Source organism: Plectropomus leopardus, chromosome 11 (genome assembly GCF_008729295.1).
Source record: "Plectropomus leopardus isolate mb chromosome 11, YSFRI_Pleo_2.0, whole genome shotgun sequence".
Taxonomy (NCBI): domain Eukaryota; kingdom Metazoa; phylum Chordata; class Actinopteri; order Perciformes; family Serranidae; genus Plectropomus; species Plectropomus leopardus.
The window spans coordinates 13,376,725-13,392,728 of record NC_056473.1 but is presented as its reverse complement, the minus strand read 5'-3'; the positions used below and the strand labels follow the sequence as shown (position 1 = coordinate 13,392,728).

The 16,004-nt window shown below is 38.4% G+C and overlaps 1 protein-coding gene across 1 annotated transcript; it reads right to left on the bottom strand.

The window, feature by feature from the left end:
* Window positions 1-5,894: 5,894 nt before the first annotated feature.
* snupn (snurportin 1) lies at window positions 5,895-14,865 on the bottom strand. The gene is made up of 9 exons (XM_042496311.1): window positions 14,778-14,865; window positions 13,267-13,431; window positions 12,671-12,854; window positions 12,349-12,453; window positions 8,672-8,768; window positions 8,022-8,119; window positions 7,780-7,857; window positions 7,194-7,274; window positions 5,895-6,981 (listed from the first exon to the last, which is right to left on the bottom strand). Exons 2-9 carry the CDS (start codon window positions 13,422-13,424, stop codon window positions 6,661-6,663), a joined length of 1,122 nt encoding a protein of 373 aa, XP_042352245.1. The 5' UTR covers window positions 13,425-13,431; window positions 14,778-14,865; the 3' UTR covers window positions 5,895-6,660.
* Between the last annotated feature and the right edge of the window lie 1,139 nt (window positions 14,866-16,004).

Here is a 16,004-nt window from a genome sequence, read left to right as displayed (position 1 = left end):
TTAAGTCACAGTTTAAGAAGTGCATTTACAAACAAGATTTTGTGACATCAATGTAAGACCAACTGTGGTCAAATATGCAACTTACACACAGGTGATACAGAAACTTGGCGCCCCCCTTACGCACATGTGAATATAAACCTTTTAGGGAAAATAGGAGTTAAACATTCAGAAACAAAACATCTTTGCACATTCACAGATTCAACAGCGAGAGCCAATGGGTTAGCTGAAACATATTAGACAAATGCATTTTATGTCTTTAACCACATCAGAGAGGGATTTTTGATATATTGCTTATCGGCCACTGAAGTCTATATTAAAAACAAATTGTATTGTGCATATCTTTGCATTAGCTATAGGTCTACATCACAGCAGCACTCTCCAAACTATTGCTGCACATTACTAATGCATGAAATAAAGTGAGAGGAAATAACTAATAATAGGAGCAGGCCCTTTCCGCAATAGTTGGTTGCAAGAATAGCAATTTAATTAGTGAAACTCTCGACTCATGCATCCCCCAGGCTGCATTATAAGCCAGTGCACTTTACAGGAATTGCATGACATCATAGGAAACAGAAAATACCCAACAGTATGATAAAGTCACTGTAATATGACCCACAAACACCCTGCAGGTCTCAATAGGAATATTATATGCTGCTGATATATTTCAGCAGGGATGTCAGTTCAAGTACAGGGAGGAGATTGCATTTCCTGCAAGACTACTGATGGCCTTTAATTCATACCTGGATGTGTTTTTAATGAGGTTGTAAAAGCAACTTGATGCAATATAGAGAGAGTGTGTGTGTGAGAAGTTGGGAAGAATTCTCAATGCTGTGTTAACCTTCACATCACAGATAACTTGTTCTGGCTGCAGTGAAAGACGGTAACGCCTTTTGAGACAGTTAGGCAATTCATTTCTTTGACTTCAAGTGTTTTTGTAAGAAAAGGTCGGAAGTTACAGGTACATTCACATGCTGTTTATATTTTCTTTCCCCCCAAATAAAGATCCCACAATAGGCGCACTGTAAATAATAAGGCGTGAGAAAGTCTGGCCTGAAAACTGAAGGGAAGAGGGAAGTGGACAACAATAGACTTCCTGTTAAACTTGCTGACATCATGTCATTTGGGAAAATGTGATTGGTAAAACCTTAGTCCTGCCCACGTAACGCAACCCTGATAAAAAAAACAACATGGAAGAGCTAAAGGCCTGATTTAACTTTTCGAGATCTGAGCATATTGGCTGGAGTTCTTTCAGAAAATCAGGAAGAATTTATGAGTTATGAGTTTCAGATAATTACCTTAAATTTATGTGAAATTTTTCACAAAAAAGGTATCCTCCGCCCAAAATAAATAAATAAATTAATTAATATAATAAATAAAAAATTGAAAAAAAAAGAAGAAGAATTCATTATTATATATATTATTATTATTATTAATAATAACAATAGTTTTAGAAATGATTGTTACCTTCTAACAATAAAAATCAAATCATTTTTAGGCCATTTTCCTAATTTCTTGCAGTTTGTGGGACATCATTCACTCATCATGTTGATTGCCTCTTCATCCATGTTTTCAAAAAAGGTTTAAATGTTTGTGAAAGGTGTCTGCATGCAGCACAAGAAAATCCGTGTTGTTTCAGGTTTCAAAGGGTTAACTCAGGGTGCCTGTAAGTAAAAGTTGGAGTGGAAGATCAAGGATACCTTGATGGTGGTTCCAAATACTAAATCACACCACTTGAGCCACTCTAGGCACCAAGGAATAAATCTAAAAATATTTATGCTAAGGCTACATGAAAATCACATTTGCATGGGTTTTTGGTAAAATGACAAATGTGCTGAGCAAACCATTGTGGACTCAAGGTCATAGAACGACCTCTGAGGACAAGGAGGTCATGTCCTCAGTATTGTCTGAGAATTTGGGGGTTTTAAAAGGAAGACTTTAGACTAAAGATGCATAAACCTGATTGTTTTCTGAAACAAATTTAGTATTACTGCCACCATAAATGTGTTGTGGCAGAATTTATAGAGAACAGAATTGAACACTTAAGGGTATAGATTGACATTTTGGGAAGTATTTGCTTTCTTGCCGAGAATTACACAAAAAGATCAATACCACTGTCATGTCTGCACTTTAAAAATAAAGCTACAGTCGGCAGCCAGTTAGCTTAGCTAAGCATAGAGACTGGAAACAGGTGCACAGCTGACCAGACATGAAAGTGGTGTCATTTTAATCATTACTCACATGACTCGGACTAAAGTCAGACTCAAGTAATTTGAATAGTTTACACTTGATTTGGACTTCAAAACTAATGACTTGTGACTTCACTTGGACTTTAAACGTTTGACTTGAAAAAACTTCAAAACTTACCTTAAAGCTTGAAAATTACATTATTTAAAAAGTGTGCCACGAAGCATTCACCAGCTAATGTTAATTCTATTCATTTCCAGAGTCGACACTTAACCCCAGAACCAATCTAACATCCTCCAATCTATGTGAACCACAAAGAACTAACTTCACAAAAAATGATACCAAGGATAATTTCGTTTGTGTACAAAAAACTACACAGCGGTCTACAACAGAACATAATGCAGCAGGCTATGCAAAAAATGTAGGTTGAAAATTACAAATGGAGACAAATTTGTTTTTAAAAAATAAATACAAATTTTAAAAAGTAATAATTCATTCAATGTCCATAACTGCTTATCAACTCAGGCAGATCCCAGATGATATTGAGCGAGAGGCGGAGAACACCCTGGACAGGTTGCTAGACTATTACAGGGCTGATACATAAGACGAACAACCATTTAAGATTTTTGTAAATGTAATATATAATTATTCTGTTGGCATTGTATTTGGTGAGGAGCACATAATGACTTGGTTAGGACTAGAAACTGACACTTCAGGACTTGGGACTTGAGTAGAGATTCACGTATGACTTTCAAAAGAATGACTTGGTCCCACCTCTACTATTAAATATTCATGGGAAATGTTTTTCTGAAGAGGGTGGAGTGGTGCCCCTTGGAATTTGGATGTGGCCTCGTAAAATCTGTTTACAGCCTTGTACGGTCCTACAAATTAATATGCATCTTAATCACTTATGCCAGGAGTATTTGCCAGCCACAAAGGCTAAACATTATATGTTTAACAGAAACACTAATCTGCCTCCTTACAAGGCTCGTGGCAGAGTTTTCATAGAGATCAGAAACCTTAAGTAACCAAGACTGTGTGTGTGCGTGTGTGTGTGTACATACCCTTACATGTGGGAGACTTTGCGTGCTCTAAAGAGTGTAACTGAGGACTAACAGGTGTTCAGTTCCTGGAAAGTGATCGCTGGTGCTGCTGACTAAATTCTCGCAGTAACCACATGCCTGACTTTGCTCTGTGTCAGACCTCACAGTTTCGTGATGACTGGATGTGAAAGAGAAAACATCCGACTGTACTCAAGGAAATGCATTTGTAAAACATTTTGTTCTCAAATGCTATATGTCCGGAGGAATCAAATACGTTGCAGCTTTTTGTAGAAATTTTGAGCACAGATGCGTTTAAACAATGACAGATTTTTAAAACCACATGGAAAGAAAACTCTTCTACTTTAAATCTGATTCAACACAAACTCTTTTAACACTTTTACAATATTTACCAGTGTTTATTTTCTACATTTAGTTAAAGCTGAAATCTCACCCAAAAGCAGATAACCAAAAAGTTGCGACTACTAAACACTATCTACTACCACTGTTCTAGAGATCATATGTCTGTGATGTTTGATGCTTTCCAGGAGTTATCGGGTGATCAGATATTATAATCGTGGTATGTCGAGTTTCCTTCAGCTGCATTGTGCACCTTCCTCTACTTCAGTCCTACGTTTCCCAGAATGAGTTGTAACAATCCCCCACATAAGAAAGGTGAACGTGTTATTTTCACCTGCTGATGTTCCGTGTAGGTGGTGAGCGCAATAGTGATACCATCGTAAGAGCAAGAACAGGAGAGAAAAAGATTTTTTTTCCAGTGTAGAAAATGTGAGTAGTGGCACAAACACAAGACACAGCGTGAGATTCAGCTGCAGCGCGTTCCAGTGAAGCTGTTAGTGATGAAGAGAACTGCCTTTAATACAATCATTTTTTTGTTTACAGTGTGATGTTTGGAGATTTATGTTTACTTCTTAGTGCAAACTGTTTGATTTTAAAGGTCAAACACATAATCCGATTAAGCCTGCTTAATTTTTGACTCTCCAACAGAATATCCTTACATGTGTGTCTTTTTTATCTGTAATTACGAAACAAAATGGGTCGCTGGATGACAAATTCAGCTCCAAACATTGTGTTAAAATACTCAGAATTAAACAGGACATAGAGTCTACAGCTAAATGAGCCGCTCTTAGAGGTTGTCCTTTTAGGTTAATAGTAACATGCTGACATTGATGTTCAGCCTACTATTTTCACCAACCAATCTTGAGGATTTTGATTTTTTTTAAAAAATGCCTGTTGTTATACTGTCAGTGGAAATCACCAGTCCTTTCTGCAAACCATAAATGTTACATTGCATGTTTCATAACTGTCCTATCAGTATTTTCTACAAAATAGACCTTGGTTAGTCAAAGGTAAATACAGATTCAAGGAGTTCAAAAACTGTGCACTTTCACTTAACTTCTTTTCAACTTAACTATTCTCACGAAGAACAGGGCGACAAAAAGGAAGAAGGTTGCTGAAGAGAACCAGGTTGCCTCCCTTCCTAGGAAATAAAAAAGTACTTCATACAGCTCAGATCTGATAACCTGAGGCGATGGTCTTAGGTGTTCTTTTTCAGAGGACGTGTTGGCACAGGTCGCTGACATTTTCACGAGTTCACAACCTCGCTAGACACTTTCGAGGCTCTTCCTGTTGACAATTTCCGCCCAGCTCCTCAGTTACGCAAATGGCACAGTTAGCTCAGTTCAGAGGGGAGGAGGTGCTCGTGAATTCTGCTGATGAGCACTGGTATCAGCAGAATGAGTCACCTCTTACCATATACTGGAACATCAGCTACTCGCTATATCGACAATGCGTGTGCTGTCAAGTCTGAGGAGTTTCAAAATGATTTCAAAATTGAATTTAAAAGGATTTTCTAAACTTCCTTTTAACATTATTATATAAATAAACTATATAGAAGATTTTTTTTTCTTGGTTTATTCTATACACCAAGTTTTCTTTTATCACAGAACCACCATTTAGTGATGTACGTGATTCCCCAAATTGACTTGCTCATTCTTTAAAATGTGCGTTTCTGTAATTAGTTTCATACTTTTAATTGCATCCAAAAAACAAAACAACCAGGATTCATTCTAAAATAGACAGTGCAACTGCAGATCCTTAAAAAGTCTTAAAAGGCAATGAATTGATAATCCTAAATAAACATTACATTGTACCATCTCATAGTTGATAACATCCATTTAAAAAAAAAAAAACCAAAACCAAATACCTCTTACAATACTGTCACAACACTCATTTTGTTTTAAGCTGCAATGCTGAAACCGAAACAAAGCAATGCATGTGAGGCTTGTGGTTTTTTATGCATTAATTTTTTCCACATGCGGAACAATGGGAATCAACGCAATGGACTCTCATAAACAGAGTGAGAACCACAAAAATCAGCAGGAAAACCTGCCAACAACACGTTATTAATTTTCCTCAAGAAGCCTTGTTTTATGTTTAAATAATGGTTTGGGCAAAACTGTCCATAATACTAACCTTTGGATAAACTGATATCGGTGCATGTTTTTTTCTTCAATTCTGGTGTTAAATTGATCTTAGAATAAAATGTAGGTCCAGTTTTACAATAACCACAATGGCGAGTGGCATTAAACAGGAAGCTTCAGGAACTCGAATAGTCCTTTCAAAAAAATGTGGGAACAGTGAACAGAGTGTAGGCCAATAAAAAACATTTATTTAGAAACATATGCTTTAAAACATCTTCTCAGCAATTTTAAATTTTACGTGAAATTGTAAAAGTCTGTGTCACTGCTGCTGTTGGGCATGATCGCAGCTCACAAGGTCTGACCGGTCAGCAACACCTCACCCTCTAAAACACTAAGTGCAAACCCCCATTTCTGTTGCTCAAACTAATGATCTGCTCAGAAATTTGGTAATTTTTTTTTGGTGGGTCAGCGACAGTGATCGACACAGAAACCCTGCAAACAGCTGACAGCGCTGAGCATGTTTCTTATGCAAGATCTGTTGTAAGTGAAGAAAGTGCAAAGCAACAAAGTAACGCTTCACTGCAACATGTACCGTGCTGCACTTTGCTGTATATCTTGCACAAGAAACCTCTTGTTCTATCTTTTGATCGCATGCGACTGCCTACGGTGTTATGTAAGGAATCTGTGTAACAGACCGTGACTAAGTAATTAAAACGACTAAAGGCTGCACTTACTCTCAAAGAAACCAATCTGTTTCGGAGTTCTGCAACAGGTATGTGATGTAAGTGACGGAGGTTTAAGCCATTTAAAAACACATGCAGCACAGCTCTACTAATCTGCACTCTGAGGGTGTCCTGAGCAGTGCCGGATTAGAATTAGCCATGCTTTGCAATTGGTCAGATATGCAAAACCATTCAGCAGACATTCTAAAGAGCCATATGTGGGCTGCCACCACTCAGAGATAGCAATTTGCATCTCGTTAACCCTCCCACTCAGATCTCCATGTGTGCTTCCCTTATGGGCTTTTGATTCAGAAAGTTTAGAGGGTCCCCACCTTCCTGGCTCGGGGTGGACAGGTACTCTAACTCGTAGCCTCCACTTCTGTTGGCTGGACGGACCTCACTTGACGTTTTTTTGTGTTCCAGGATCTGCTGCAGCTGGTGACTGGCATACTCAGGCTTAGCTGTGAGGTGTCCGACTGGAACCTCTATACCCAGGATGTCTGAGACCATGTATGGGCGAAGCCAGCCCACCAGAGGGGTGCTGCCGGGGGTGTAGTGAGTCTGCCGGTGGTAGAAGAGGAGACCATCCACCTGCAGCCAGACATTTAGGATTAAACTGATGACAGGCTAATGAGATACAAAAATGTTTATCTGTTTGTGCTTCATAAAAAAGACAATTTATCTCCAAAATATATCATTACAACTGGCATGAGCAGCATGACACTGGACCTCTAACACTTTTTGGAAAAAGCAGCAGTGAGGTTTAGCAGAAAACAGTTAAAGTACAGGAGAATATCTCTTACACTGAAGCTGTACTCGGCTGCCAGAGCTTTCTGAATCTGCTCTGCTGTACAGTCTGTGCTTTGGAGACTCACAAACCGGAACTGTTGGACCAAACAAAACCAGAGCACCACGTTGTTAGTTACAAACACAATTTGTCTTCATGTCAAATGTGAGAAATTGCTTTCCAATGGCTAGTTTACTCTACAAGGACTTAGCCTGATTTAGCTCCTGCTGGGCTGTACCGCAAAAACACTGAAGATTAAAAGGTGAAACTTGAACTCAAAGTTCATTCAGGCTTCCCCAAAGCAACATAATCAAGATTTGTGTGTAATAATCACTTTAGTGCACAATTAGTACCATAGATGGTAATGGAAGTTTGCCTTTAATTTTCCTTTGTCTCATTTCCCCCCTGAGGAGGTTCATGTTCAGGACTTTATTTATCCCATATGTGGAAATAAGGTGCAGTAAGGCAGAAAGCACAACAAACACAAAATGCAGAAAAGCTAAGATTGGACAAACATGTTGCAGCGTCTCAAATAACAACCGAGTACTGAAAACTAAGAGGGACAGAATGGGGCATGAAGAGGCTCAATTTCGGTTACTCACAGGGTTGCGTTTGGCGATTTCTGATAGGTCATCCGTCTCCTGGACTTTGGACTGCAGCCAGTAGAAACGGAACTCAGTCTGTCGATGAGAAAACAAGTACTGTAAACAAAAACCTCATTTTTGAATCCCGAGTCAACGAGATGGGCAACGTGGCAAAAAAGCACATCTGTGGCCCAGACTTTGCTACTTAAGCAATTAGACAAGCATTCCTGGATTGCTGGAGGATTAGAAACCAGTCTTACCGGGCAGTCGTACACCGGGTGGCCTCTCCAGCACATGACATCCAGGATGTAGTACGTTCTGTCCACCTCACTGTAAATGCAGTCCAGGATTGTGTAGTCTGTAGAGCACACACCAAGGGCCATTTACAAATATACAGCATGCACTATTACAAAACGTGGTCTTAATCATTAATATTATCTCTGTTAAATAAAATGAAATAAGAAGACTTAGGTTCTGTATATTTCAGAGCAAGATTTGCAGAAACATGTTTTAGTGTACCATTTAGCCGTAAAAAGAGAAAGGTAGCTCCATGTTGGAAAGGACTGAGCTGAAATCGAGCACCGCCCAACGGCTGGAGCTAACTTTCTCATGATTCATGATACATGGATATGCCATTAGGAGCACTATGAGGAGGATTGCATGATTTTTTTACACAAATCTGCCTCATGTACTGCTATCATAGTATCAATTGTAAAACAATAACGTCTTGTTATGTTAAATTATCTACTGTAGCTTTAAGTATCTTTAAGATTGTAAAAATCTCATCACTAAAATCATAATCATACAAATTACAGGTGACTGAGAGCTGACTGGAGAACCTAAAGAACAAAAGAATACGTCCTGTTGCTAAAACAAATCTGAGTGCTTCTAATACAACAGTTCCACCTACCTTTTCCCATGGCTGAGTTGTGTCGGTTCCCACCGGGCAGCAGGGAGGGGAAACGGTTCACACAGTAGCCGCTTTTAGTGTACGCTGCTGTGGAGCCCTTCAGAAAAAAACACATATCATACAAGAGGAGAGAGATGACTGTTACCATAATGTTATTTTGTTAATCTGAGTTTGAAATCTCTTGCGTCATGTTAATGTTATTGGTTATAAAAACATTTTTGCTTTTAGTTGGCTGGATCAGTTAACAGCAGTTAACAACTGCATTAAAAATGGGATTATTGTATATAAAATGTGGCTTACATTCACTTTTTTTAATCCCCACTTATTATAGTATAATTATTTTAGAATGTGTGCTTAATTAAAAAAAAAAAAAACATTAAAAAAAAAATCTTATGTAAGCCGTACCTGAACCCTCCATTTAAGAAACCAACTTAAACTACAAAATTTAGTAAAATTAAAAACAGTATAATATCATCTCTGGCACTGATACAGTTACTTGATCAGTAAAGTACAATATGATGTCACTGAAGGTATTAGGACGACACTCCTGTTTCACGCCTGGCTGTAATGCAAATACATCATAATTTATGGCAAACTGCATTTGAAGCTCCCTAGATGTACTTAAAAATAGAAAAACGTAACTTAAATACATAAGACAACCAGACAACTACAACCGCTGGAGTCATGAGAGAAATGAGACCTAAAAATGGGGCCACAGATCCCAGAAAGTTTATAGATTTTTGGTGTAGGTTGTTTCAACACATATCTAACCCCTAACTTTTGATATCAGGTGCCTGAAGTTCCAACAGAGCTGTACAGAAATTTGGAGAAGATGGAGGTGCCACGCTGGGTAACTGACAAATAAATGTGAATGTTCACGAGCAGATGGAACCGGTCTCATTCAGTTTTTACTCAAGCAACGGAGAACGTGCGCTGCTTCTGTTTTATAATGAGTGATGTGTTGTTGTGTCCCAAACATTTGTTGTCAATGAGGTAAAGATATGAAACAATGAAATGAGGAACCAGATGACGACCAGATCATGATAATGCAGACGGTTGCATCACAGGGTGTGTTGAGTGACACTGGTGCAACAAAGACTTGTGTGTGTTTAGAGTGGAAAACTGCAGTCCACGGCCAGTAAGACAGGACAGGCATGTTGTACCAGAGTCACCAGTAATCTCACGCTGATAAGCATTTTCAAGTCTTGCCATAACTCATCAACCACAGACTTTGATACACTGAGTAGTAAATGTGGTAACATTTAACACGACCACAGAAAAATGCGATGTTGTCAGAGAGTAAACTGGAAAAACCCCAAACAAAAGTTCTTACTACAAGTTACCGAAAGCTAATATCACTTCTTATAAATGATGTCTTTGTGATGATTTTGAAACTACTGTTGAGGGGGATCAGGGTTCCCACACATTTTTCATGGATAAAATTTCAAAACTTTTCCATGACTTTTCAAGGACCCCTAATAATTGTATTTTCTTCAGATGCAAAATATATTCAAACATACATTCAGTTAGCTGGCATACATGAAGAAAGAGATGTCCTGTGGGCAGAAAATGAAGAAATGCACATGATGGTAAAAAAAACGTCACACTATGAAGCATATTAGAGCTGTGCCACATCAACAGCTACAGAAAATAGATTTGCCCTTATATTTCATGGAAGGTTATTGCATTTTTTAGCAACTTTTGCTAATTCTATGACTTTTCCAGATCTGGAAAATGTGACTATGAAATTCCATGACTTTTCTCAGTTTTTCAGGACTGTGGGAACCCTGGGGGATTGTTTAGAGATATACTGAATTTGACTGATGGGTTTGTTATGAATCAAAACAGTTGGGATGGGAATCAAGAATAGTCTCGAAATTGTGCGACCCATTGGAATCACGTGAATTCAACCTTATCAATTCCTATCGATTCCTTTTATTGATGCTGGCATGTTTTTTTTCTGACAGTTACACATTGCGAAACAATGATGTCAATCTTGCAACAAGGAGGAGTCATAGTGGCAGATTCACAGTACAGAGGAAGAAATGGCCAAAGCATGACTTCATTTCACAACCTTGCTGCTTATAATGTAAAACTCTCAGTTCAAATGAGGGCGTAACCACCAGCAGTATGCAAAAACATCTTTCTACTTAATATGGGCTTCACTTCCATGTAACTTCCCTGGATGAGACACTCTTCCCATGAGTGCTACTGCAAGCAGCAGTAAGTGCACTACTGACAGTATATCGCCCTTTTCCTCTGTTACTATATGAGCGCCATGCAGGCAGGCAACTTTTTTTTTTATCCTAACTGAGAAACCCAAATGAAAATGAATGTTCCACAAATAATCTCTAATGTCATCTACACTGTGTTTAGAATCAGAGAAAATAAAACAGTTGCTGAAATCCTGTTTAAACTTTTTTTCCCACCCAGAAAAGTGATCAGCTCAGCTGAGCTCTGAACCCCGGTAATGGCCCATGACCCTTAGTTTGGGAACAACTGCTGGAGATACTACAGCTTTAGAAAATACACAAAAACCTTTGGTCTGTTTGGCACACTTATACCGTCAGTTACCGTAAAATTCCAGAAAGGTATGAAATATTACATACTGCCTAAGCATACCTCAAAGTAGAAGAAAACTGACAAAATATTACATAACTTAAAACCTTCCTTCTTTTCACAAGATGCCTTTCCGGTATGGAGGCAGACAACCCCTCCTGTTTTCTGATCACCTTTCTTTTTGTTCCTGTATTGTAATCTAATGACATTATTTACATTTACATCAGCATGATCAGAACTTCTCATTTCCCTATGAACGATGAGACACACTGTGGCTCAATACGACCATTATTATGAAATTTGTGTTGCTTTTGAGTCTGACGCAACATGCTTTTTGTAGTTCTTGTTTTTAAGTTTTCTCAACACTTCTTCTGCGTCACCGTCAGACCCTTTTTTCTTTTTTCCTTATATTCTTGCAGTCCCTTAGCATACTTATGTGTTACCAGTGTCTATATATGCAGCTACATCATTATATTTTAATAAAGTTGCCACAAATAGCAACTCAGACTCAAATTACAAGAACTAAATTAGGAGATAACTCATTTTATGATTCATACGGCATTATGAGCACACATCTTTACAGTTTCATAATAAAATCCCTTCCTGTTCATTTCTTACTCCATCACAGGCTCAGGAAAATTCCGTCCAACTGTTCGCCCACATTATTCATTTTGTGTGGGATTGCTCAGACAAGGTGGTTTATTTTACTCACAAGCACAACTCATCTCGTTCTTCTCCAGATACCGCGGTGCTGAATTCAAAAGCAATAAATGCAAAGTAAAATGATCCTCTAATAATATTGATTCACTACAGTCATGACAGTGCGATCAGACCAGAAAACATCATGACTGCTGTAATTCATGTTAATCAAATTTCAAAAGTGGTCAAGACTTTCAATCAGGGTTGGAAGATGACACATCAAAAACAGCCGCAATGAAAACCAGTTCAAAAGACAATTAGAAGCAGCTCACAGAATCTCAATTGTGGTTGACTGACAGGTTTGTTCGCGGGGAATTATTCATGTGATGTCTTAAAAATAAAATCATCTTCTTTCTTGCTGGACTAAAAAAATTCATTGTATGCAGTGAATCAACAGAAAAGCAGTGACAGATTCTTACTTTGGAGGCAACGATGAGAGATCTTTTTCCCACAGGACAGACCACCATCAGCCAATCAGTGTCCAGCTCTGATGGCACATCCACCAGCCACTCTGACAGCATGAGCTGAGGAGGAAGAAGAGCTCTGTTAACAGCAAATCTGCATTTCATCTTCAGCAACACTGCATTGAAAAAGACCAAACATGATAATGTGTTGGCATTCAACAAGCTACTAGCTGAGGTGTGATTTTATAAACTCATGCACCCTCTGCTGGCCAAGATGAAGAATGCAACAGAGAAATAAAACACAATATCTATGAGTATTACAACATCAAACACTGACCTGGTTCGCATAATGTTTTGGCAGCTTCCTCCTCTCGATCTCCATCCCCTCCTCCTCTGTGTGATCGTCTTGCCCCTGTTCCCCCTCCTCCTTTTTCTCCATGTCCTCCTCACCATCGCTGTCTGCCCCCGTCCAGTCCCCATCGGCCAGACGCCGCGCATGATTGATGTAATTTAATCTTTTGCTGAGATTAGTGATGAAAAAAAGGCTCATTCAGATACATGCACTGTGACTTTATTTTAGAGATTAAAATATTTATATAATTTACTCCAAACATTTACACATGTATAAAACTGCAGCTGGAGCTGACACCCAAGCATCTATGTCCCCCCTTGAATTTACCAATTCTGTCATGTTGAAAAGAAGCCTTCTTTAAAGGGCTTTCTATAACTGCATGTTATTGAGTTAAGGCTGATAACTGTTAGTGCAACCATACATATGCAGCTGGAATAAGTACAAAGCAAAAGCATATATCTCCATTGCATTACAAGCAATGGTGGTAAAATGTGCTCAAGGTGCAATATGGAAGTAAGAAGGGCAGAAGCAATTCCATTGTATATTAAAATAAGATTAATTCAGAATAGTTTACTGTTTACCTTTTCTGCAGGTCAAGGAATCGCCGCCGTCGCTCACTCTGCTCCAGCACGCTGTATTTGCTCTTGTACTGGGCCAGCCGAGGGTGGGGGGCGGCTGTGCTGTTGGGCTCCTTAGACACAGCAAAGCTGGCCGAGAGGGCTTGGGTCAGGTCATCCATGGGGACTCTGTTTCATCAATACAACCATGATTATATAAGCTTTTTCCTACTCTGAGACAGTCAGGCCAAATCCACTGCTTATATTGCGAGGAAAGGTGTTTGATGAATTTAATTAAGTATCAGTATAACATGCAAGTCTAAAACTGAGAACAGCAGCTATATTTGTGTCACAGATCTTCCACAATCTTTGGAAATAGTACTGACACTATTTCTCTGTGCTAGAACACGTGTGAGTTCAGAAGAGTGACGTGCAAAATGACCAATATGTGATTAAAACAGTGTAAGAGGGGTGGGATGACTAAAATTTAACAATTAATAGTGACGCTGGTTGCTGCATTGCATTATTTTGTAATTCGAGACAAATGCGTCATTCACTTTAACCAATTCAGCCCTTTGCGAGCTAACATCTGTTTCACATTTGCATGGTGGCACACGTGTTCATGTTTCTGTGTCTGATCTTAAGTGACGTAGACTCTGAGTTGCTTTACACGCAGTGACTTTTCTAAACTGGCTTTCCACATCTGTAAACGGAAAGCCGAAATAACGAATATTAATAGTAATCTAAAGATTATTTTTCAGTTTTAAAGCTCAAGGTGATGTCCTCAAATTGCCTGCTCTGCCAACAAAATCAAGCCCAAATACAATCACTTTACTATAAAAGAAACAGAGAAAAGCAGAAGAATCTCACACTTGAGAAGCTAAAACCATAAAAGACTCATAAAGTAACGAATACTTTATTTTTTGAAATGCAGTCTGCTGGTAGAAGTCTTTAATGGGATACTATCGTTATACTGTGACAGCAACATCTCACAACTACAGTTAGCATGTAAACAAATCACCGGCTATTGTTTATTAACATCCGGTTTGTGCTCACAAATTTTCTGTTTATTATATCAGTGCCTACCAACACATGGCCCCTTAAACAGAGCACAGGCAGCTCAACTGACTTCACCTGGATAGTTAGTTTTAATGCTACATGCTACACCAAACGTTAGCTGGTACGACAATAACATGTGACGTTGTGTCTGTTATGTCACTGCAATGTCTGCACATGTATTACACCCATACATAAAAAAACATACACTCAAACAGGTGGCAATTAAAAAAATCCCGGGACTCCTGTATAACAGACTGCTAAGTGCATCTAGCCAGCCTGTCATCGTAGCAGGTAGCATCGCGCTAACCTGCTAGCATACAGTTAGCTAGCCACTCGTTAGCAACACTGATTCTGGACTCTTACGTTGCTGCTTTCATTTCCGACTATATAAACTTCATTACGAAGCCCAGAGTAACAACTGAACAGCAAGTTTGTTCAGATCAAAGCGTTAGTAATACAATTAAATATATAGATACCTTGGACATTCAGGGAGGCTGCTGTAACGTCACGCTGTCATCTTTCCCACCAGCGGCGACTCTTTGTTGGCCGACAGCAGCAGTGAACTAACCCGGAGTTTATCAGCACAAACTGCAGAATTACTGGTGCACGCAAAGGCTCGGCCATTTCTATTTCTATTTTCTAATTGTTTCGAAAGACAATTTGGCAAAACTAAGTGCGTTTGTTGCATCTCAAGATATGTGTGTGCCGTGGTAGAACTATTCACAATACTTAAAGACATAGGCAAGTAGAAGACCTGAATACTTTATTAGTTTGTATGCAGAATGGCTCATTTCAGAATAATATATCCTTTTCTATTAGTGGATTAGAATCACTTTAATCAGGGTTCCTGCATCTTAAGGCAAGGAAGATTTAAACATTTTAAATATTTTTTAAATGCCACTCGGAATAAAATTGTAATACAAACTTTCTTATAACCAAAACTAGAGGAGGACAACTTTATTTTGCCTAATTTTTAGTGTAATATCAAACATGACTTTTTTGTCCGGGGAAAAAGTTATATTATCTACGTCAAAAGTTGAAGAACAACAACCCTTTTAAGAGTGGAGCACACGGAAGACAATGAACATTTTATAGTATCCTGGGTTTCCTGGGTGATTTCGTATCGCTCAATCGGCATGTGAGATTCCTCTATTGGGACTCCCATCATGACTTGTTTAAAAAAAGGAATCTATTAAATTATTTAACAAAAAATATAGATGTTACCAATTATTTTGAGCTCTTACAAAGCAATTTAAAAAAAATATTCATGATATCCTACTTCCTATTTCTGAGCATTTTCAAGACCTTTTGAAAGATTAAGTCAATTTAATAACAATCAATGTTTTATCTTTAGATTAATGAATTAAATGCCTATTAAGACTTTTTTAGGACCCGAGGGATCCCTGTTAAATGTAGCAGCTTTAATGGCGGCCTCAATTTAATAGTTTTAAAATGCTCGGTATTTTTAACCCACGATAATACATCTGACATCGTGTGTTAATTATACATTGTGTTGTTAAAGTCAAAGTATAGAGTATCATAAAATGGAAATACTCAAGTAAAGCTACCTCAAAATTGTAACTACGTTCAGTAGTTGAATTAAATAAATGTACTTTGTTATATTCCACCATTGTGTGTGTGTGTGTGTGTGTGTGTGTGTCTGTGTGTGTGCATGCCTTGTACACACTGGCATACAAATTGTA

Excerpts from the sequence above, each read along its gene's own strand:
- snupn (XM_042496311.1), bottom strand. The coding sequence starts at position 13,424 with ATGGATGACCTGACCCAAGCCCTCTCGGCCAGCTTTGCTGTGTCTAAG. Across the intron at positions 12,855-13,266 it reads TTCCTTGACCTGCAGAAAAG|CAAAAGATTAAATTACATCA; the intron begins GTAAACAGTAAA and ends CACTAATCTCAG. Across the intron at positions 12,454-12,670 it reads CAAAACATTATGCGAACCAG|CTCATGCTGTCAGAGTGGCT; the intron begins GTCAGTGTTTGA and ends CTTCCTCCTCAG.